The sequence below is a fragment of the Onychostruthus taczanowskii genome, unplaced genomic scaffold (genome assembly GCF_017590055.1).
Source record: "Onychostruthus taczanowskii isolate IOZ18803 unplaced genomic scaffold, ASM1759005v1 scaffold53, whole genome shotgun sequence".
Lineage (NCBI taxonomy): Eukaryota > Metazoa > Chordata > Aves > Passeriformes > Passeridae > Onychostruthus > Onychostruthus taczanowskii.
This window is the reverse complement of record NW_024502902.1, coordinates 5,663,452-5,686,379: the sequence shown is the minus strand read 5'-3', so window position 1 is coordinate 5,686,379 and position 22,928 is coordinate 5,663,452. Positions and strand designations below refer to the sequence as shown.

Below are 22,928 nucleotides of genomic sequence, written 5' to 3'. Positions count from 1 at the left end.
TTGAAGAGTTTTTTCAGAATGATTGAATTGAGGTGACTGAAACAAGTGAAGCTTGGCGGGGGGGGCGGGGATTGGGGGGCAAAAGGAAATACCCATTTTCCCAAAGAGGTTGTATGTTCATTGGTCTTGGTTGTATGTTCAGGTCTTCAACATCAAGCTGAAAACTCAAACCACATTTCCATCTTCATTGTTGTGATTTTGTTGTGAAATGCTAACTGGATGATACTTCTACTGGTCTTTCCTTGATTTCCCCTCAGTGAAAAACTTCCTGGAGCTCATGCTGTGGCATGAGGTGCTGCTTGCAACCCCTCAGATATTCAAGCTTATTGTATTTGTCTGCCAAACTTAGTATGGTTGCATTTAAGTAGGAGCAAAGGTCTTCCCTTTGTGTGTTGCCTTCTGGATTTGAGCAACCTGTGGCAAGTCTTCTTAAATGCTTTAATGGCTACTTTGACAGCTCCTGTTTCAGATTTTGCTGCTAGGCTGATCTTTCTATGCCTGGCAGCATTGGATTTCCACAATTTTAGAATATTAATTTTAGTGCTGAGAAGAAAATTAAAATAACTTGTAAGATAGATACAATCAAAAAAGAACATTCACAACTGTCTGTGTCTTCTGGTTCCTCAAGTTAGTGTCTTTATCATATATTGGTTCACTAAGGGGCTTTTCAGGACATCCTCTATGCTCAACAATTTACTGAAGCTCTTGAGGATTTCTTCACTTTTGAGTGAAGTTGACCTGGAACATGCATCTATGTCTTGTAATTATATCTCACAACTTCTTTTGCCAGAGCAGTAGCTGTGCATCAGACACTTGCAGTGCAGTGAAGGGCTTGTAACAGTGAACAAGGCTTTTTAGATCATCCCTATTAAATGTCTCAGAGGTGAGCAATGATCCTGACCCTGGAGAACGAACACAAGTGGAAAAAATAAGTTCAGTTAAGTTTGGAATAATAACTTCAGTTAAGTCATTAATTTAGGGTAGGAGATAGTGGAACTTCTGTAGAGCCCTATCAGGTGTCAGGAGCCCTATCACAGGTGCCAAGATCTGTGGATTTCCTAGGAATGAGCTGTTTCTTGGTGAGGCTTTGCTTTTCACAGTCTGAACAATTCCTTCAAAAGGCAGAACACTGATCTATCTTTATCTTTACCAAAGACTTCAAACACCTTTAGGTTCTTTCATTTAATTTAAGTTTTGGCCTGTTCTTGCCCCATTCTCTTCAATTTGTCCTGGTCTGCTTTCTATCTTTAGGTCTTTGGGCTTGGCTCAGTAAAGAAAATAGAATTGAAACAATCAGTAATTTTTTTAATGCATCACTGTTGCTAAAACCATTCAGCAGTATGACTGTGCAAAATTATCTCTGTCTCTGATTCTTCTAATTGCCTAGCTCATGCTGATGTGATCCGGGTGTATTCGCATTACACAGCAGTTGTCTCAGAGTTTCTTGACTTCTGTAGGGACTTGACTCTGTGTCTTGGACCCTTTTTTATGGTCTTTGCAAAACGTGAGAGGAAAGAAGAGTTTAGAGAAGTATCTGCTGCAGCTTGTCAGACAGTGGTTTTATGTTATGGAGTATTATGAAATGGGAAGTAAATGTTACGTGATGGTATAGGAAGTTCCTTGAGGATTTAAGGCCTGCTGGGTTAGTCTTGGCAGATGGATGATGGGACAGCCTTGTTTCAGAGAGCAAGCACTCCTTGAAATCATCTATTCTCAGGGCTGGGCTTCATCTAGGAGAGAGCTGGAGTTCGGTAGTGAAATCGCCCCTAGGTGATTAGCATTGGGTGCCCTTGTCTCTGGTGTAAATCCAATTCTCTGAAATACTTGGGTGTATTCGCATTACACAGCAGTTGTCTCAGAGTTTCTTGACTTCTGTAGGGACTTGACTCTGTGTCTTGGACACCCTTTTTTATGGTCTTTGCAAAACGTGAGAGGAAAGAAGAGTTTAGAGAAGTATCTGCTGCAGCTTGTCAGACAGTGGTTTTATGTTATGGAGTATTATGAAATGGGAAGTAAATGTTACGTGATGGTATAGGAAGTTCCTTGAGGATTTAAGGCCTGCTGGGTTAGTCTTGGCAGACTTAAGGATGGTGGGACAGCCGTGTTTCAGAGAGCAAGCACTCCTTGAAATCATCTATTCTCAGGGCTGGGCTTCATCTAGGAGAGAGCTGGAGTTAGGTAGTGAAATCGCACCTAGGTGATTAGCATTGGGTGCCCTTGTCTCTGGTGTAAATCCAATTCTCTGAAATACTAGGGTGTATTAAATCAAGTCATTAAGATTCTGAGGGATTAGAAGGGTATTTGATTGGAGTGATGGCTTTCTAGGATCATCTTGTGCATACTCCACCTTTCCAATTTCTTACTGTTGCAGAAGCCTTAGCTGTTACTGATCCCTTTGTTTCCTTCTTTTTCCTCACCTGTGACTGTTTGCCTTGGTAACAGCATCTGTGACATAAAGAATATTAGACTTCAAGGCACAAGGCATTCTCTTTGTAGAAGACAGACTTTTTTCTTTTTTTTTAAATTAAGAATTTGAACATTGAGTGAGGAGAAGTGATTTGGAAAAGATAAAGAAAGTGCTGGGTGATAGGGCAGGGCAGTATTTCCACCCCCTCCCATCAAACTTTGGTTCTGCTGCTAAAGCTGACAGACATGTAAAAAGCTTTTGTGTAGGGCAAGGTACTGCTGTTGATCCATGTTCAGAAGACAGCCTTCGTCATCTTCCTCTTCTCTTGAGTCTCTTAAGGTATGTGGATCCTAAAGTTAGAGATGAGTTTTCAAAATTTACATGGAAATTGTTCATTACACATTGCATTACTGAGCACCCATGGTAATAGGACAGATGGAGGCTCTTTGTGCCTGATAGCTCCTTAGATGCCAAAAAGTTGGACTTTATTTTTGTTATTCTGGGTGCCTAATATATTTTGGATCTTTCTGTATCTCTGATAACTATCCACAGGTAATAGCTGACATTCCATTCTGTCCCTGTCCTTCCAGTTCTCCTTTCGCTGACCCTCCATCATGCAGCTGAATTGCTAAAGGACCACACTTTTGGTTTGTGTTGTAGGAATGGAACATTGCAAAACTTTCTATTGAATATGATTCTGAACCATTTGGGAAGGAAAGAGATGCAGCTATCAAGAAGCTGGCTAGTGAAGCGGGAGTGGAGGTCATTGTTCGGATTTCGCATACATTGTATGACCTGGACAAGTAAGTTACCATTTTCCTTGAATTTTAAAAAAGGAGGGGAAAAAACCCTTGGAATTTTATGTAGTATTTATTTATATATTGTGGGCTACTTCCTGCACCAGGCAGTTCATAGTTAGGAAAACTACACATTTATTTTATGTTTCACTTTTATCCATCCATCCAAATTTTATTACATACTGAGTAGAACTTTGAAACTCCTAAAAAAGATATGTAACTGAATCTGAAATGCAGTTTTAATTTGGAGTTCTTTTGAAAATAATGTTTATGTTAATTAGCTGTCATTTATAATTAAGTTCCTCAAACAAGCCTGTAGGTTCTCCCAAATAACATCTGGTTTTGTTTAGTTGCTTTGTTTGTTTTGTCTTTATTTCACTTTTTGTACACAAGTTATGAGAAAGTTCTTTAAGATTTTTTAAGAACTGTTTCCTACCAATTATCTATTCAATAAGTAATTGGGGATTGTTTGCTATTCCTTAATGTCTTGTTATATTTTTCCACAGATCTATTTAATGGATTTGTGTTAATTCCCTAGAAACATAATCCACAAACTTGTTACAAATATAACTTGTCTTCTCTTAACATTAGGTGATTTATTGTGGTAGCTGCCCATTTTATTCTTTTATAAGCTGATCTATAAGAAACTTTTAGAGATATGGGAGCGCAGGGAAATTGGAAGTATTTACTTTTTGAAACCAATAGATGACTTTTTTTAATCCCAAATTGGAAATTTTTTTTTCCCCTCCCGCCCAAACACCCTGCTAAATAAGCATTTGGTTCCATCTATCAGTTTGTAAATTTTTCTTCGAAGTTTTCCTTGTTTCCAAGACTGCAGATATATTTAAAATGGCAATGCAAAACACAAAACTGTGTTTTTTAGTCAGTCAGTGTGTAAAAGCTACATGTTAATTTCCCCCCGTATTAAGACAGTTTTAATATTGACTACTGTTCTCAATACCAGAAGGGGAAAGTGAATTTCTTTGAACGTAAATACTGTGGCCTTCTACGTGACTTGGATACTTCTGCATGTAGCTAGGATCTCTATCTGCTTCTGATCTGTTCTTTTCTTTGCCTTGAGCTGTCCATGTTCATTATATCCTTGTTCATGAGGGAATTTCTATAACTCGGGAATGAAGAAAATTGACTTGGTTATAAACAGTTAGTTTATATGTCTCCCTCATGGGGAAAGAAGGATGGTATATTTAAAGTTCTAAGTGTCTGGATTACCCTATGTATTTGGGATTCTGTGTAAGCCGGAGGGAGGTAAGAAGATATTTCTGTGTATGTATAGGTGTGTATATTTTATAAGAAAAACTGTTAAATACTATTGCCTGACATGCTTTTCTGGTTTGTTTTTTTTTTCGTTAATATAGAATAATAGAATTAAATGGAGGACAGCCTCCGCTTACTTACAAGCGATTTCAGACCCTGATTAGTAGAATGGAACCCCTGGAGATGCCTGTGGAGACTATAACCCCAGAAGTAATGAAAAAATGTACTACTCCAGTTTCTGATGACCACGATGAGAAATATGGTGTGCCATCACTTGAAGAGCTGGGTATGTTCTGAGATTGCTTTGACATTTTGAAACAAGTAAGATCTAATCTACCACTAAAAACACGATACTTAAAACAACAAGTGAGGTCCTGCTAGTGGGTAATTGTTAACCTGGTGCAATTATGGCATACAAAAGGAACAAAAAAAGATAATCAACTCTGTAAATTTTGGTTGTTTTCTGGTAAATTACAGGTTAGGTTGAACTATACTAAGTACTGTTTGGCTTCTTGTAATACAGCATAGCCATTTTCCCAAGGTACCAAATAATCATTAAGCTACTAATTAATAGTCTTTAATGCTTCATTTTGTATTAAATACACTTCGTATCTTTGTGCTTCGGGTCATTTATCTGTCATTTAACAAACTTCTTTAAAAAAACCTGCCCTCTTTTCTTGATATACTGAAAAAATATATTAATAACACAGTTAATTACTTTAGAAGGTTCTAAAGGGAGAAAAAAAGGGTTCTGGGAGAAAAAAAGTCTTATATTTCTATAAATGTAATTTTAAGGAATAGTATCAGCTGTTGTCCCGTGAAGCTTCTCATCTCTTTCCTGTTTCCCCACACATCCCAAAATGCAGTCAAATGTGCTGTGACCTCCAAATTGCTAACAAAAGGGTCTGGACAGATTTTGGTTAACCTGTTACTTCCCTGTCTAGTCCATTCAAACTCTTACAAAACAGACCTTGGTTTTTAAAGCCTTTATAAGAAGCAATGATCTTGCTATGCAGTGGTTAAAATATAGGCAGACATGTTCTCCCACACATCTGGTGAGCAATGTTGGGGCAGGTGGGAGGATGTGGAAAAAATCTGATTACCTTCTTTTTATCTTTCTTTTGCGGCTCAAATACGTGTTTATCATCAGATTTACAATCTCTGTTATTTAAGTTGAGGTCAGCGATCTCTAGGAATGTTCTGAAGAGGGCACTCATAATTTTACTTTGGTGGAAAAGTTTTTAGACATTCTGCAAATGACAAAAGCAATTGTTGCTTCTTAATACCATTTAAAAAAAAAAGTTATGGTTTTAGGATAGTCTGCATATTGCAGATTTGGAAAATCTGAGGGGTCACTTCATGTAAAAAACCAAACCAGAAGGATTGGGACTGAAGTAAGACAATTCAGCACATAAAATTTCTGATGTACGTTAATGTAAATGTAAAAGTAAAAATTTGAGTGTTGCTGCAAGTTCAAGGTATTGGATGTTCTTCAAGAAGACTTGGTTGTGTTCTGTTGTAAAACAGACTTTTTCAGGTGTCCAACTTACGGTTTTTCTAAGGATGCAGTAGACAAGTATCAACATGCTATAATTTTGTTGCCTTATAGTATAAACAAACAAGCAATTTCCTTGTTTCAATTTGTCTTTCAGGTTTTGACACAGACGGTTTGCCTTCTGCAGTATGGCCAGGGGGAGAAACTGAAGCTCTCACACGCTTAGAAAGGCATTTAGAACGAAAGGTGTGTTTCAGATTACTGCAAGTCTGACATATCTGGGAAACATAGTTACTCTTTACTGTGAAACCTAAAAGGACTTGGGCAAGTTGTGTTAAAGAAAAAAATCAAGCCCACACACCTGAACTCAAAGCCTCAATGATATAAATCAATAGTTTGTTTTTTAAAGATAAAATTCATGTCTTTGATATGAATTTTAGAGACAGTCTGTTTTACTCTTCTATGCTATAAATTTAATTTTATTTTGGAAGTAATTTTATTTTAAAAAACTACATTTTGTAACTTTGAAGGGGAAGTCTTCTGACATTGTATTGCTAGTTGTCTAGGTTTCCAGTGTATTTAAAAGAAAGGCACAGATAGCTCTGGAAGACAGTCCATGCCTTCTGCATTGAGTTGAATTACCTTCTAGAGGTTCTGCTGATTCAAAATGAGCACCTGTGTATCGTAGGTGACCTGACCATCTGTCCACTGTTTGGATTCAGTTACAGACAGTGTGTGATTTCTCCCTTTCTAAGTTGCTGTGTAGCTTGTAGTCTAATTTTGCTGTGTGGGCTTTGTTTTGTTTTGTTTTTTTAAGGCTTGGGTAGCAAACTTTGAAAGACCACGAATGAATGCAAATTCCCTTCTGGCAAGCCCTACGGGGCTTAGTCCCTACCTCCGCTTTGGCTGTTTGTCCTGTCGGCTCTTTTATTTCAAGTTAACGGATCTGTACAAAAAGGTAGGACTTCTGTATAGTCAGACACATGTTGTTAGATGCCATGGTTATCCTCTACTTCTCCTAATAAAATGTTTTTCTTTAATGGTGATCTTCAGGTAAAAAAGAACAGCTCCCCTCCCCTCTCCCTCTATGGCCAGCTGTTATGGCGTGAATTTTTCTACACAGCGGCGACTAACAATCCACGGTTTGATAAAATGGAGGGGAATCCTATCTGTGTTCAAATTCCGTGGGATAAGAATCCTGAGGCTTTGGCCAAATGGGCAGAAGGCAGGACAGGTTTTCCTTGGATTGATGCAATTATGACACAACTTCGTCAGGAAGGTTGGATACACCATTTAGCCCGGCATGCTGTAGCATGCTTTTTGACTCGAGGGGACCTCTGGATTAGCTGGGAAGAAGGAATGAAGGTAATGTTTCTTATTTTTGAATTTCTTAAAAGTGCCTGTTAAAGTTTCAGTTGGTCATTCTAGAATTGTTGCTGTGTGGGGTAAGTTGAATTTTAAACCTTAGACTGTGGGCAAAACTAAATCGGTTCTGATAAACCAGGTGTGCTGAAATTTTGCCTCTTGAATGTCCCCTTTTATTGGAATGTTATATTCTTGCAGTCAGAATAGGTCTGAAGTTCTTTAAAATTTGAGATTTCTTCCTAAATCTTGACAAATAATTACAATAATAATACTGTAATTTAATTTTTTACCCAATCATTCTGTGTGTGAAAAATTTCTGTTCATATCTTGCATCTGCTTCCCTGCAAAGGGTAAGTACTTTGTGAATAAAAGAGAGAAAACTAAAAACTGAGAATGTCCTTTCAGCAATTTCTGTCACGTTGCCCAGTGTTAGAACTGTGAGTAAAGGAACATGATTTAGCTGAAGGCTTAATGCAGTTAATTTTATGCAAGTATAAGATGCTGAAGTTCAAATCTAAGATGTCAGGTTTTTGGAGAAAACAAGGGAATAATTTATTCTCACTAATTAAGCCTTTGAATCAATTTTAGAAGCATAGCATAACTTTTACTGAGCAATAATAACCTGTGAAAAATTGAGAATCAGACAATTTTATTTTTGAAATCTAAAAAATTTAATTGCCATCAGGACTTTGAGATCATATTTCTGTATGTATATAATCATATGAAATTTTCTTCCTTAACAAATCAGTTGTAAGCAAACACATTTCAAAAAAATTTGGTCACTTCTGCAGTTCACAAATACAGACATTGAAGATGCACATACATAGGTAACTCAGTATGTTCCAGATAAATTACTCTGTAAATTACAGATACATGGCAGCTTGTTCTTACTTCTGCAATAATACAGATATTTGAAGGCCCCAGACTTGTGCAGTGGAAAGATGTTCAACTCAAGTTTCCATAGCTAGCAAAAGTTAATCTGGCATTCCTCATGGTGTTACTTCCAAAGTCTTATTGCATGGCAGCATCTAGTGGAACAATTGTGTGCTTACACACTTCATGTCTGAAGATCTTGTTGCATTATGAGTCACCATCTATTTGAAACACTTTTTGAAAGTGTTTTGACATAAATCCTATTTTTTGAAAACACTTTTTTTCCCAAGTAGTTGCAGATATTTAGTAAAAGATACTTTTGTAACACTTACTCAGTGTATACTGTGGAATAAATGCCTTATTGAGTGTATAGAGAAAGAGATTGAGAGAGATCATTGTTTAATAGTATTACCTTATTTAGAGCATGTATAGGAATAATGCTTGTTGAAGTTGGATGGCAGTACTATGATGTTGAGTTTTTAGTGCCTTAGCATGAAGAAAGGTGGTCGATTTGGAATTTATGCAAGTTCGAAAGGAAAATCAGAACTTGCAAAAATATGTATTAAATAAGGATCTGTTCTTAAAACTACTTCTAGAGGCACTCTTTTTTTAAAAGGTCCTTGAGTGTTGTCCTTCACAGAATGAGGCTTCGCTCTGTTTTTTGTAAGCATACATTGCTAGTGATCTGACTGAGCAGATAAACTTCCTTTTATACAAGTTAGTACTGTCTGTGTTGAAGATGAAAAAGCAATCAGTGCTGGAAACTTGAATGTTTCACAGCTACTGAGCTCCAGATTGAAAGTAAAACCCTCATAAATCTTCAGCTTGCTCATGTTTTGGGAGGGGTTTTTTGTGTGTTTTTTGTTGTTGTTTGTTTGTTTTGTTTTTGTTGTTGTTTTGGGGGTTTTTAAATATATAATAGGGGTAACAAATTAGAATCAAAGTGTTTGGAATATTTTTTTTTTTGTCTTCAGACCAGAATTTATTATCTGTCATACCATCCTTCAGTGTTCTTGGTGGTTCCTAATGCCTCCAGGAATTTGAATGTGTTCTCAAAACTGTGACTTGCTAGATAAACTATTAGCTTCAAGAGCACAACTTCTGCATGTTTGGGGTGCCCAGAAACTCTTCATTTCTACTCTTGGGATTCCTCACGTAGTGAAAGGTGCTGTGCAAGTTGAGGTATTCAGACCAGCAATTTGAGTTCAAAATGTACTTTGTATGTTCCCCATTTTCTGGAAGTTTGCAAAGCCTACTCAGCTGGAATGTGATGAAGCAATTCTTCTGAAAATAGCAAGTGCCACTTGGAAGCCATGAGGCTCCAGCCATCCTTTGGGGATTTATTTTTCAAGAAGAATATGTAGCTTGCTGAGATGTTTACAAGTTTGTTTACAGGATAAAATCCTGGTTATGATTTTTTTATTTTGTTCTTGAGTTTGGCATTAAGGCATTTGCAATTGCATACTGAGCATTCTGTGAATGCTGCCAGGTAAGAAATCAGAAACTCAAGAGCTAATCCTGAAAAAGTAGGTGTCTTGAAGATGCGCCACGCCCAGACTAACGTGTTGCACTGATTTCTTAAGGTCTTTGAAGAGCTGTTACTTGATGCAGATTGGAGTGTGAATGCTGGAAGCTGGATGTGGCTATCCTGTAGTTCCTTCTTTCAACAGTTTTTTCACTGCTACTGCCCAGTGGGTTTTGGCAGAAGAACTGACCCAAATGGGGATTATATCAGGTAACTCAGAATCTGGAAATTGCAGTGGGTGTTGCTTAAACTATTGAGCAGCTTTATACTTAACATGACCTTTTACCCTTTTGTTATTTTTTAAGACGTTATTTGCCAGTACTTAGAGGTTTCCCTGCAAAATACATTTATGATCCTTGGAATGCCCCAGAGAGCATCCAGAAGGCTGCAAAATGTATTATAGGAGTTAATTATCCCAAACCAATGGTAAACCACGCAGAGGCAAGCCGTCTGAATATTGAGAGGATGAAACAGATCTACCAGCAGCTTTCACGATACAGAGGACTAGGTAGGATTATAGATTATTTGCTTTATTTCTTTATATAAAACTTCTCTCACCTTCTAGCAATTAATAATTTAGTCTTGTAGCAGTGAGAGTCAGGTCTAAGCTCAGGGTGGTGACCAGGGTTTGTATCCAAGTAAATATTATATGTAACTGAGAAAGGAAAGAGTTTGAGGGGACTGGCTCTCCAAATATTGCTTGGATTTTTTTTTCTCTGGGTCTTTGGAAGTGTTTTTGTTAAGCTGGGTCTTTTGTGCATTCTGATAAACTCTCGTACAGTTAAGTTTTAGTACCAGTGATTAGAAATTTTATATGGTTTGTAACTTTGGCAATACTGTATTTGCTTATGCAAATGCTGTTGCAGAAGTAAGCACCAACCCAGCCCCTGGTGGATTCTTCCCCTTTGCTCTGAGAGTTAAACCAGGTGCACGGTATTGCTCAGGAAGGTGTGAGCAGTCAGTATGTTCACATACTGGGTATTGAATCAGGATATGTTGCACTTAAACCCAACATATTGGATATATGTAACTAAGGAATATTGGAAAAGTTACGCTGAATATGATGTAGAAAAAATTAAGTAAATGTGAACTGAAATTGTTTGGCAAGAAACAGAAGCAGGCAAGACAGAGAGGTGTTCTCCTGTCATAAAAGTAAACCACTCAAGGTGAGGGTGAAAAATTGGCTATCACAAGGAAAACAGAATGCTGCACTTGATTTTTTTTTTTCTCTAGCTATCTTTCTTTATATATTTTGTCTTGTTTTTTAGGTCTTCTTGCAACTGTGCCTTCTAATCCAAATGGAAATGGAAATGGTGGCCTAATGGGCTATTCACCAGGAGAAAGCATTTCTGGTTGTGGTAGTACAGGAGGTCAGTCAAATTCTTTCAATACATAGAATAATTGAGACTGAACTACATAAACTTCTTTTATAATGCCCTTGCCTTTTTGTATTATAAGAAAGAACTGCTTTCATAAGACAATTCTGAGTGCAAGTCACAAATGTTTCAAATTTATTCACTGCTTGATAGTGTTTGTATATAGACATCTTTACGTTATTTTTTAATCTCAAATATGCAAATATTTTTCATCTGTGTTTTTCCCACTCCAAAAATTACTTACTAACTAGTCTCAAACAATTTGATTTCAAAAGCATTTGAATATGATTTTGTCCTAGAAGTGTATAACCATCCTGATATTTGTAATAAGGAGTGACTTGTAAACTTTCAAGTGAGAATTATTAACTTGTAAAGCTTTCTAATGCTGGCATTAGATTGCTTACTGGAATTTATTTATTTCTATTAAATTTATTTATTTTATTTATTTCTACTAGGAAAAAATAAGAACAGTGTTAAGATTGTGTTAACCCATGGTGTATCTTAAAAACTATATACACCTTAGACTCTTCAATGTAAAAGGATACAGCAGAACTGGAAATCTAACAGTTTTATATTCTTTGTGGGCCTTGGTCAAGGTTAGAAGCAGATTGTGGAGGAAGGTGGACCTTATTGTTCTTAACCAGTACAGTTCTCCTAAAGATTTAAAATACGAACTCCTGAAAGCAGAGTGCTTGTGCTTTTATTTCTTATAAGTTTTGGATGTGTATAAGACAAGAAAGGTTTATTTTTAAAAATCATGTGCACTCTTTTCTCTTTAAAATGCATTCATATATACATGTACTTACGCTTTTCACATCAGAAATGTATTCCTTTTGTAGGAGGTTCAGTGAATTTGGAAAGAAAAAAACCTTTAGAGCTTTGGACCAGTAATGAGGGGGTTTGGAAAAAAAAGTTTAAAACCCACAATAAAAATCCTATGTCTTGAAGAGCGGGATAAGCCCCCCCACATTTTAAATCCCAAAACGAGAGTTTTACCTTCTGTTATGTTTAAGTCTTTTCCCTGCCTCTCCAGGAGCTCAGCTGGGAACTGGTGATGGTCATTCTGTTGTTCAGTCATGTGCCCTGGGAGACTCTCATACAGGAACAAGTGGAATTCAGCAGCAAGGTATTATGGCAGTGCCTGTCTGTAGAGGATCTCCAAATCCTTGCAACTATGGAAAACCAGACAAAACATCAAAGTAGCATGGATAGATTTTGGGTGACAGCTGCTGTATACACCATGAACTGACCTTGTTTCTGTTCTTGAAACATGGAAATTATTTCTTAGAGTGAACTTGCTTGTCTTGTCATTTTTATCTCTAAAGTGCTCATCTAGAGCAGTATTTGTATGCTTTGAGTGGGAGGGATCACAAATGTGACTAAAAAAATATAAATAAACGTTATCCTAGGCTACTTTAAAAGAAACTGAAAACCAGAAGTTCACCTTGTGTATTGGATATCAAAATTTGTATGTTATCTTTTCCCCGATTTCACTACCGCTCTTTCCATATATAATTAATTTCCGCAGTTTTGTGTGGGTAGTCTCTTATTGTGGAAGCAAATTTGTGTTACTTTAAGTATACAGAACCTTAAGCTGTGGTTTGTGATAGATCCAAGTTGCAATGAAATTTAACCCAACTGTTTGTTTCTTTGCAGTCTTAACAGAGGTGGTGTGTTTACTGATCAGGAAAGGCTGTAATCTGTGTTTTGTTTAAGCACCCAGAACGTAACTGGAACACCGCAACTGTTCAGAACAAGAAACCTTGCAACTGCTTCTGCTGATTGCACTATTCACGCAGAACACTCAGTTTCAAGGTTGCCAGTAGATAGTTTACATGGATCAGAAGAAAGTTCTCATCTTTCTTTTAACTTGCCTTTTTTTTTTTTGTTTTTCCACAACTAAGTTATGCCAGGGATTCATTTGCGTTGCTATAACAAAATAATAAAAAGGACTTGGCAGAAATAAAATTTAAATTTAGAATTTAATTTAAAATTTATAACAACGTATAATTAAAGTGTCTGGGTATACAAGCATTCTACTTGTTGCAAATATAATGCATAAATATGTAGGCACTACATGTTCACTCTGCAGTTATCAGTGCATATATGTTTAACTGCTATAGACTACCATGAGGCTTATTTTTCTTTTGCATAAGAACTCTTGTGCATTCAGGATAGTTTCTGGCAGGATTATTCTTGATGATGGAAAATAAATCAATTGGCTCCTTTTTGTTGTTGCACAGAACATAATTTTACACTTGCTTGCAGCTCTAAATTTTATGTAGTATAATAAATATCTACTGTATCTGAACAGGTTACTGTCAAGCAAGTAGTATCTTACACTATGCTCATGGAGACAATCAGCAATCACACTTATTGCAAGCAGGTAATTTAAACAATAATGAAAAAAAACCCAAAACTTTTCTTGGATATATAAGGGTGCAATAGAGTCTTAATGTAAACACTGATTTTAAATTATCAGGAAGAACGGCCCTTGGTACTGGCATTAGTGCAGGGAAACGCCCAAATCCAGAAGAAGAAACTCAGAGCGTTGGACCAAAAGTCCAGCGACAGAGCACAAATTAAACTGGTAAGATCTGAGGCACCTTCAAGTTATCAAAGTCCTGTACAGATTTTGTGTCTGTGATAACATTTATGTCACTGCAATGCAAAGGATCCTCAACTATTGCTGTAGATATTTCTTTTCTGGGGATTGTACAAACAGACAGTATGAAATTCTGGCTCCAAGAGTTTGTGAAGTATGAGATAGGAAGTAGTTGCAAAAGTGGAGCCAGACTGAAGATTATCAGACGCAGATCCAGGTGTTAGTGAAAGGAAGATGGATAAACTGTGGTTTTAATACATTAGCAGAGCTACTTAAGTAGCTTCAGTTGCTCTCTGTTCCCACATCTCACCTTAAGCTGTGCCAGTAGAATGGTTTGCATGATTGTATGGTGACCTGAATCAGGAGACTAAGACAACTTAAAAGGAAGAGCTCAGGGCCTGGATTAGTTTAGATATATATAAGTGGACTAAACAGTACATGTTTTAGAGAGATACTGCCAAAAACCTGCAAGATGCTGGTGTGGTTCTTGAGTGTGAAGATGTAGGGACAAATAAGATTTGAAGATGTGAGCCTTTGTCATTGGTCTGTAATTGAAGCAGGTTACTCAGAGTGCCCAAGTTTGTCACACTGTGGTGAAAAAGACTTGAATTTGGAGAAGTCATTGCAGATGGATACGCATAAACAGGTGTGAAAATGTGGTGAGAGAAGTAGAAAACTGGAGGAGGAGTTTTGGGTGTGTAAAATCATCAACACAGAGAAGTCAAGTCAATTGTGGTTTTTAAAGTTGGGAACAGGATAGAGGAAAGAGAAGGCCAAAATTGTTATACCTCTTCCCCCAGTAAGCTTGATTTGAGAGGAACAAGGAAGGTGACCTGAAAAGAATTAAGATTAAATTAAATCAAAGAGTAATTACTAAGGAAGGAAACCAAATAATGGAAGACTGTCTGAAATGAGAGAGGACAGGATTTCAAGACTGGAAGTGTGTCTGCAAAGGTTAAAAGTGATCAAGATGTCTAAAAAAACTAAGTGGAGCATTAGTCAATTATGGAATTTGAAGAATAAGTAAGAATAGCACAACAAGCGAGATAATAGCACATGGAGAGACATTGTTGGAACTGGAAAACGGGGATTCCATGCAACAAGTGTAGGAGATACATTCATCATCTCTAGAGATAAAAAGGGAAATTCAGTCTACTTTATTTGGTTCTGACAGCAAGATCTAATTTTGCTTGTTATACAGTGGCAGCACTTTGTCGAAGTTACTGCAGTGCATTTGGAGCAATTGTGTCGTACTGATTTGATTCAGTGCAGAACCACAGCACTGTTTCCATAATGCTGTCAATTGAGGAAGTGAGCTGAGACCTTAGTGAGTGATCCATCTGCTATTTTCTCACATACTGGAAGCCCTATAAACTGCTTCTGTGTTCTCAAACTGATTTCTGGATGGGCCTGAGTGGAACATAATTCCAACAGAGTCTGTGTTTCAGTAGCTGTCTGATCCTTAGTGTGTGTAGATTCATTCAGCATCCGTGTTTTGTATTGCAGAATTCCTTAGGTGCTCGTGTCTGTGTAGAAGAAGTACCTGCAGAGCGAACGTCTGGTTCCTGTCTAAGTTCTTTTTCAATTGAGAGACAGGTTGGAGGGGTTTTTAGTTTGGCAGAGAAGATTATTTGGTTAGGGGCGTTCAAAGCATGCTGCAAAAGCATTATAATCCGTACAAACATCAGCCAAGATCATACTCAAAACACTGCTGGCAAAAGGTCGTGCACTACTGAATAGCACTCAAGTACAGAGTACAGAGGCTTTTGTTGGGTTTCTCTTATTTTGTTTCCTTCTTCTTTTAGCCTTTAAGGTGAGAAATAAGAATTCTGAGTATTTGGGCCAATATAGATTGGGACAGGGCTTCCTGCATTGAGAAGGGGGGAAACAATATTGGTAAGACTCACATCAAACTGCTTAAGAATGTTTTTTTTCTTTTTTTCTTGCAGCTTGATTGGAAGAGAAGTTTGCCACTCAAAGAACACCTGGGACAAAATTCCTGCTACTCTGTATTGGAGCTAAAGTGTTGTGAGAGTTCATGTTCTAAAAGTACATACTTTTTCATAAATTATTTTCAATTGTTCTGAGTTGTTGTAAACAAGTCCAATTTTTGCAATGCATTATTTCTAACTGGCATTTCTATGGTTTTTAACTTTTTAATGACTCTTTCACAAAGGGCAGATTGAGTTTTGTATATAAAGTATTTGGTGAAGAATTTGCTAACTTATTGTAAATATAAATATTCATGATTAGTGATAGACCCATCAATATATTTTTGATAATCTTTCATGTATATGGTAGTAGGAAAAGCTATAGTGCTGTTCTGAAAAACAGATGAAAATAGAAAGTTTCGAAGTTTTTAAATCATTATTTTTAGATTCCATACTTGAGCTCTGTATGATCAATTTCATATTTTCATATTGTAAGTGCTTGGGACTGTGTTTAATCAAATACAGTAGAGTTGTAACCGTAATTACTCACATCTGTATATAAAACACATGCCAATTTTAGTCCAGTTGTAAAATTTTCATGTATATGTCCAGTCCTTGTATTTCTCAGTTGCCTTGTTCAGTAATGACATACCTTGTTAATAAAAGAAAATTGTATATATAGATACATATGTTTGTCTTTTGTGTAGTTTATTGCTCCTGCTTACATTTCCAAACAGAACTGTTTCAGGAAAGAAGAGAAATATTCTTTTTAGACTTAATCTGGAAGTCACAAACAATTAACTATATTACCTTTTACTTCCAAGTAATCATGAAGCAAAACAATATTCAAATTATCCAGGCCTTTTTCTTGAAACTGGATGTATGTATTCTGACCATTAAATGTTTTTACCAATGTATTTAATAAGTGTTTCTTCACAATCTAGGTGTTTGGGTTGGTTTTTTTTTTCCCTGCTGTAATTGCAATGTGTTTGATAGCTGCCAAGTCTTTCCTGCAATGCATTAATTTGCTGCTTTTTGAGGATGTTGATTTCAGACTTGCTTGAATGCTCAGTCAATACTGTCTCAAATTTTTAGATTAGTTGTATCTAAGTGTTTTCTTAGACCATTAAGATCTCTGAAGAAGCAGTATGAATTTGCATATGACTAGGTTAGTTTCCTACTTGAATGGGTGCCCAGATTAAAATCCTAGAATATCCTGAATTGGAAGGGGACCCAGAAGGATCTCCAAATCCAACCTTTGGCCTTGCATAGCACCATCCCCAAGAATCTCAGGCACCATGTACCTGAGAGCTTTGTCCAAATGCTTCTTGAACTCTTGTCAGGTGCAGAATCCAGCACTTGTCTTTGTCAAACTTGATATGGTTGGTACTATTAATTCATTCTAAAGCGAGAATAGTTAATTATCTTTTTCTTAGTATTACATTGGTGACTTCTAGACAGTGGGCACTTCTGTGTGTTGGTTTAAAATTCAGATTAGATTTTTGCAACAACATATGCAGCTGGGCTGTTGTGGCAGAATAAATTACCGTGGTACTAGATTTTAGATTATAGTTGTTAATGTAAATATCTCTGCATACTGATTTGTATACAAGAGCAAAATCAAAAGCACTACTAAGAAAATAGAGGTATGTCTACTCTCTTGAGGCAGAGAATGTTTGAAATTTATGAAAAAAACTCAAAGATAACAATAGAGAAGCAGATGCTATTTTCCACAGATCGGTCCAAATAAAGTGGAGCGATGCCCTAGGGACATACATAATAAGGAAAAGAAACAATTCTTTTTTTTTTTTTTAAGTAGTCTGAAAATAGAAAAAAAAAATAGGCCCAGACTGCTTTAAGACATGTTTTACTCTGTCAAGATAATGCTGAATTTTTCTGCTAACCTTAGATTAAAAAACCATATGGTCTAAATTAAACATTCCACCTAGATTTTTGGAATGATTAAGCTATGAAACTCCCACAGAGAAACTTCATCAAGGTAACATCATCTTAAATACTGCGTTCCCCCAACCAGTCTGGAAGTTCAGTAGGTGAAAGAAGAAATTTCCCAAGGAGTTTATTTTTATGGTAAGTTAATTCCCCCCTTCTTAAGTGCTGAAAAGTGTATTCCTCTTCTTGGTGTAGGCAAATTGTTGGATTTGCAAAGGAAAATTTATGGAGATGCTGTTTGACTTCTGTGCTGGCTTGGAGGAGTTCTGGTGTCAGGACTGTGGTGGAAAAAAGGGTCTGTGATTAGTTTAGTGTGAAAGGGGAGAAGTTGCCTTCAGATTAGCAACAGCCTCATAAAAGCCCTTTGCCTCATATTCTTCCCCTCCAACCTAGGTGCTGTGACCACATAAAAATAAATTAAAAAAAGGTGAAGGCTTTGCACATTAAAAAATTACTAAAACCATTGTAATAAAGGGGAGAAGTTGCCTTCAGATTAGCAACAGCCTCATAAAAGTCCTCCAACCTAAGTGCTGTGATCACATAAAAATAAATTAAAAAAGGTGAAGGCTTTGCACATAAAAAAATTACTAAAACCATTGTAACGTAGGGTTTTTCTCCTCACACCCCCACTACCCCCTTGTGATTTTTCGAGGGGTTGGACATGTGCTAGAAATCCAGTATGGAATAAGGGCCGGGCTATTGTTGCTTGTTAGAGCTCTCCTCCAGAAATGGAGCTTAAAACATTCCTCAAGAAAGTTCTGTTTCCAAGGGATTTAGCTGGCCCTTCCCTGAGCTAGTAGGAGATGGGGAGAGGAGAGTTTTTTGGAAACCAAAAAATGTACTCTGGAAGCATGCAGGAACAACTTTAGGGGATATTTGGGATGAAAAAATAGTTTTAAGTGTCTTCAAGCGTTCAGAACCTGAGCGTTTGCAAAGGAACTTTGTGTGGCCCGTCGTGTACTGGTGCTACCTGCTTACAGAGCTTTTTGAGCGGAGGGGAACAAAAGGAGTTAAAACGCAAACCCCGTGAGGTTCGCGGTGTGTGTTCGTGGGGCAGAGTTAATTTCTCTTTTCCCGGAGTCCCGGCGCGGGGCTGGGCTGGATTCCTGCCGCGAGCGAGGGCGTGCTGTGGCTGAGCGGCGCTCGGCCTGCAGGGGGCGCTGTGCGCGCGGCCGTGAGGGACAGCCCGGTGCTCGGCCGGGAGCGGAACCGGCCCCGCGTCACGCCGAGGCTTCTGGGGACAAAGTGCTCCGGAGAAGGGAAAATACGTGGGAATTATGGAATAGCTGCATAATAGCTACCCTGTGCTTCCCGGTCAGAAACCAAACCTCTTCTGTTACTCTGAAAGTTGCTTTTCAGGAGCACTGCCGCGTGTGCTTGCCTGCACAGACATAGATTCTCTTTTTCAAATGCACTTTGACTAGAGATTGTTTCCAAAAACCAGTTTTTAAGTGTTGTCGATATTTTACCGATTTGAAATGTTTACTGGGCTGTTGCCAGGGATCCTTTTGGGACCAGAGATGGAGCCAGGACACCCGAGATCCGGGTTCTTGTCTCTGCTCCACCGCAGGGCTGCTGAACAGACTCCGTAAAACTCTCCCCGTGCCCAAAGCCTTCGTGCACGGGCTCTTGCTGGCAGCCGTGTTGTTCCACGTTAGATTATATTACATTACATTACATTACATTACATTACATTAAACAACCTACAACGAGAGCCTCCTTTCCTTTGTGCTCCCTATTTCCAATAGAGAAAGTGTTCTTTGGGTAAGAATTACTGCCCTAGAAGGACTAGGGGAATTCGCTTGCTCCCTGAGCTTTCAACTTGAATGCTTGTTGCAGCTTTTTTCCCCAGAAATTTAAAGTTTCAAAAGAGGTGAAAATTTGTGGGTAGAGGGGAAATTTGCATTGATCCAAAAAGCACAGGGAAATTTAAAGCAGACATAGAGAAATAATTTTAATGTTGATTTCAAGGGATTGAAGCTTCTGCTTTTGAATAGTATGCACTGCAAATGCAAGATTAATTCAATATTAAACTAAAAAATGCAAATAGAGTTGATTTCAGTTTTGTTTTTTTTTTTTTCCGAAAATTTTATAAAAAAAAAAAAAAACCTTTTTTTTTTTTTTTTTTACAAAATTGCCTGCAGAACAGAAAGACAGAAGAGGCATTAAAGAAATGGAAAAGAGACCCAAAAGGAGATTCTTTCTTTGGGATGCTGTTGGTTTGATTGCTTGCGAGAGGTTTTAATGCAAATTTCAAAATCCAAAACTCTTAAACTGCAAAATGCCAAAGTGCAGCCAATGTGCAGGATTGCATCCAAGAATCTGTGGTTAGTAGAAGCTTGTGCACCTAAACAGAGAAAAGTATAATTTACCTTGTATTTTCTTACTCCTGCTAATTACACAAAGCACAAGAAGATAATCTTATTGGCTATGATTATTCTGACTGGGAGTAACCAATAAGCACATTAGTTAATAATAAGAACAATTTGTAAGCAGCAATTGCAGAGAGGGAGAATTTTCTTCAGATCCGTTTGGCTTTCTAGAGCTTCAGACCGTGTGGTCATCACAAGGTCTTTAATTATCTGGACCATACTTTTTTCTCAAGTGCCTTTTACCCTGACAAAGCTAGGAATTTTTTTAAGCTTTTCCTGATAGTGGTGGAAACACATCCCTGTTCTGGAGTGGCTTGCACCAAAAAACATCAATGATATTACATTCAGGCTTCAGAGTGGCTGCTACACATCCAAGAACAGGGGATTTCAAGAGAACTTGGCAAATGGATGGAAGGAAGATGATGGAACTAGGGAAGGATTTTTGCAGAAGCCTTAGGGAAGAAAGAAGGAAAGTTAAAGGGATGATGCAAGGAAAGTTGCCAGCTGAAGGAAAGAAAGAAAAAACAGGTAAGAAATTAAGGTCCACTGGTAGATAAGGGTTTATGGATACATTAAGCATCCATTATGTCTTGGCTAACTGGATAATTGTTCTAACATAAACCTTTCTTTTAAAAGGGTGAGGAAAGGGAGGAAATAATCCTTGCAGGTATTTTAGGTGCTACACAATGTTATAATTTTCTGAAATACTTGCATTGCACAGGGTTTGTTTCCAGGTGCTTGTGGGTTTTGATGGATTTGGTCCCAGTTCTGCTGCTAGCCCTTCCAGCAAAGAAGAGTTCTGGGGTAGCACGCTGGGCATTTCTCCCTCCTTCAGGGCAGCTGCCCCGGCTGCTTCAGCATCCCTCTTGTACGGTCAGCAGAGCTTGCCTGGGACTTAAGGGCCTGTCTTGCCTCATGCAAAATGTTTGCATGTGTGTATTTTTTTGTAATTAGCACAGTCAGGCCTGTAAATGAAGCCTGTAAACGGTCCCACTTTGGAAAGCACTGCTTTAATCCTCTGGTTTAATACCAAAAGTGTAACACAAACATGTAAAAAACCCAAATCAACTCACAGCTGGTAATGGCAAAATCACCTTAGTGCAAATTTGAAGGTGCTATCTGAAATATTTATTATGGTTTTACACTCCATACCATAAAATATCACCCAAAGTAATGAAGCCTATAGATAGAAGAAAAATTATTGAAATGTAATCTTTATGAATGTGTTGCACTTGTACTGCAAGGCACTTTGTCATGTACTTACAGGCCTAATCAAACCTGTGTTTGTGGATCCAGATAAAGAATAATGCAATTTTGAAGCCCTGAAATCAGCACTGCTTGATGAGCTGTCATTTAATTTACAAACACCAAAAAAATCCTGGGCTGGTTTTCAGGCCACATATGTACATCCCTTGGAATTGGTGGGCCGGGAGAAGTCACTCTCCTCTTACTGCTGTTAACCTGTGTGAAAATCCTGACAGAAATGAAGCCATGGGAGATGGAAATACGCCAAGACTTTCAAATTTGAAAATGACCTGACCTCAGGATCTAAATCAGATTTAGATGGTTTCTAAATAATTGATGGCAGCCAAATGTAGTCAGAGTCTTGGTTTTGAGCTGTTTCTCTCTCATCTGACACTGACAGGCACATAGCCTCTTTCACACAGGTGCTGTGGGTGTGTAGCTCCCGCCCAAATTCGATCTAGTAGTCCTTACAGGGCCTCTGCTGACGCAATGAGCACTAACAATGTCCCCACAAGCAGGATAGCAATAAAACACACAGGAGTGTGAGTTTTCTGTGAGGTCTGTGTCCCAGGTTTGAGTCTTCCTCCCCATGATGTGAGCAGAGCCTGGAGTCTCTCCTCTGGCTGCCCTAGCAAACGCTCCAAGTTTAGACGCAGTTCTCTGCAGAGAGAGCCAAGCCTCAGTCTGTAGCCATTTTGCATTGTTCCGTGGGTGCTGTTACGAGTTAGTGTGATTTATGCTTTGCTATTGCTCCTGCGAGAGCTGGCATCATTGTACGGAGCGTATTTACAATGGAAAGAGATTCCTGTGGCTTCACTGAGGTGGTGGTGGATTCTGTTTCCCATGTAACTATTTTTATCAGATGATCTAGGGTGAGTTTGTGTCTCTACAGCTATCATGACACGATGCATTTTAATGTGGTAAATATTATGATCTGTAAGTTTGTTTCAGCATCCAGTGCCTGAAAAAAGGAAACCTAGGCCCACCCCCACCCGGAGAGATCTTTCTGGTATGCAAGAGTACTCATTTTTCAAGGCAGTCTCTTCTCCCGAGACAAGTATAAATGAATGGGTCCTTTTTTCTCCGGTGCTGACTGCAGTCTGATGGTTGTGGCGTCTCCACTGGATGCTGGAGGCAGGCAGGGGTGGGATCTCTTCCCACCAGAATCCCTGCCATGCTGTGTCTTATGATGAGAACTTGCTGGCTCAGTTTCCCTCCAATCTCCCTCTCTAATTTTAATCTGCAGTTCTTGTGCCCGTCTATACACAGCAGACTAGACTTTGCTGCTTCTAATTAAGAAGATAATTTCAAAATATCTCTTGAACCCTTGACCTTCAGAATTCCCTCAGACGACATCCCTCTGATCTAGGGAGAGCTCCCTCATGGGTTGCCACTCTTCATGCGAAAATAGGTAGGGAGTAATTTGCAAATATTTATAAAGTTCTGTTCTGGGTAATTGAAACAACTGTTAATTGCTCATGATTTCAATCCAGACAGCTGGTCTGTTTTTCTGCACCACTCCCACAGGAGAAGTTGGCTTTCTCCCTGCCTCAAACCCCCAAAGGCCTGACAGTTTGCATAGCATACTGTCTCTCTACAAGGTGTTTTCAGTAATACTTGACTGTGCAGTGAAGGCAACCACGGCTTGTTCCAGGCATTGAGACAGAGAAGAGACAATGTGTAAAGCTTTTTGGCTTTGAAACTTTGGGAAT

The 22,928-nt window shown here is 38.2% G+C and overlaps 1 protein-coding gene across 2 annotated transcripts in view; it reads left to right on the top strand.

The window, feature by feature from the left end:
* Positions 1–16,336, top strand: part of CRY1 (cryptochrome circadian regulator 1) — a 39,882-nt gene extending 23,546 nt beyond the window's left edge. The window contains exons 3-14 of one of the 2 annotated variants that reach the window (XM_041416732.1): positions 3,068–3,210; positions 4,581–4,765; positions 6,132–6,220; positions 6,792–6,932; positions 7,028–7,339; positions 9,796–9,947; positions 10,043–10,245; positions 11,006–11,107; positions 12,147–12,239; positions 13,428–13,499; positions 13,596–13,703; positions 15,668–16,336. In XM_041416732.1, the coding sequence (XP_041272666.1) occupies positions 3,068–3,210; positions 4,581–4,765; positions 6,132–6,220; positions 6,792–6,932; positions 7,028–7,339; positions 9,796–9,947; positions 10,043–10,245; positions 11,006–11,107; positions 12,147–12,239; positions 13,428–13,499; positions 13,596–13,699 (1,596 nt within the window). In that variant the 3' untranslated portion in view covers positions 13,700–13,703; positions 15,668–16,336. The remainder of the gene's footprint in view (positions 1–3,067; positions 3,211–4,580; positions 4,766–6,131; positions 6,221–6,791; positions 6,933–7,027; positions 7,340–9,795; positions 9,948–10,042; positions 10,246–11,005; positions 11,108–12,146; positions 12,240–13,427; positions 13,500–13,595; positions 13,704–15,667) is intronic. The other variant, XM_041416733.1, reaches the window with a different exon arrangement.
* Positions 16,337–22,928: the final 6,592 nt, after the last annotated feature.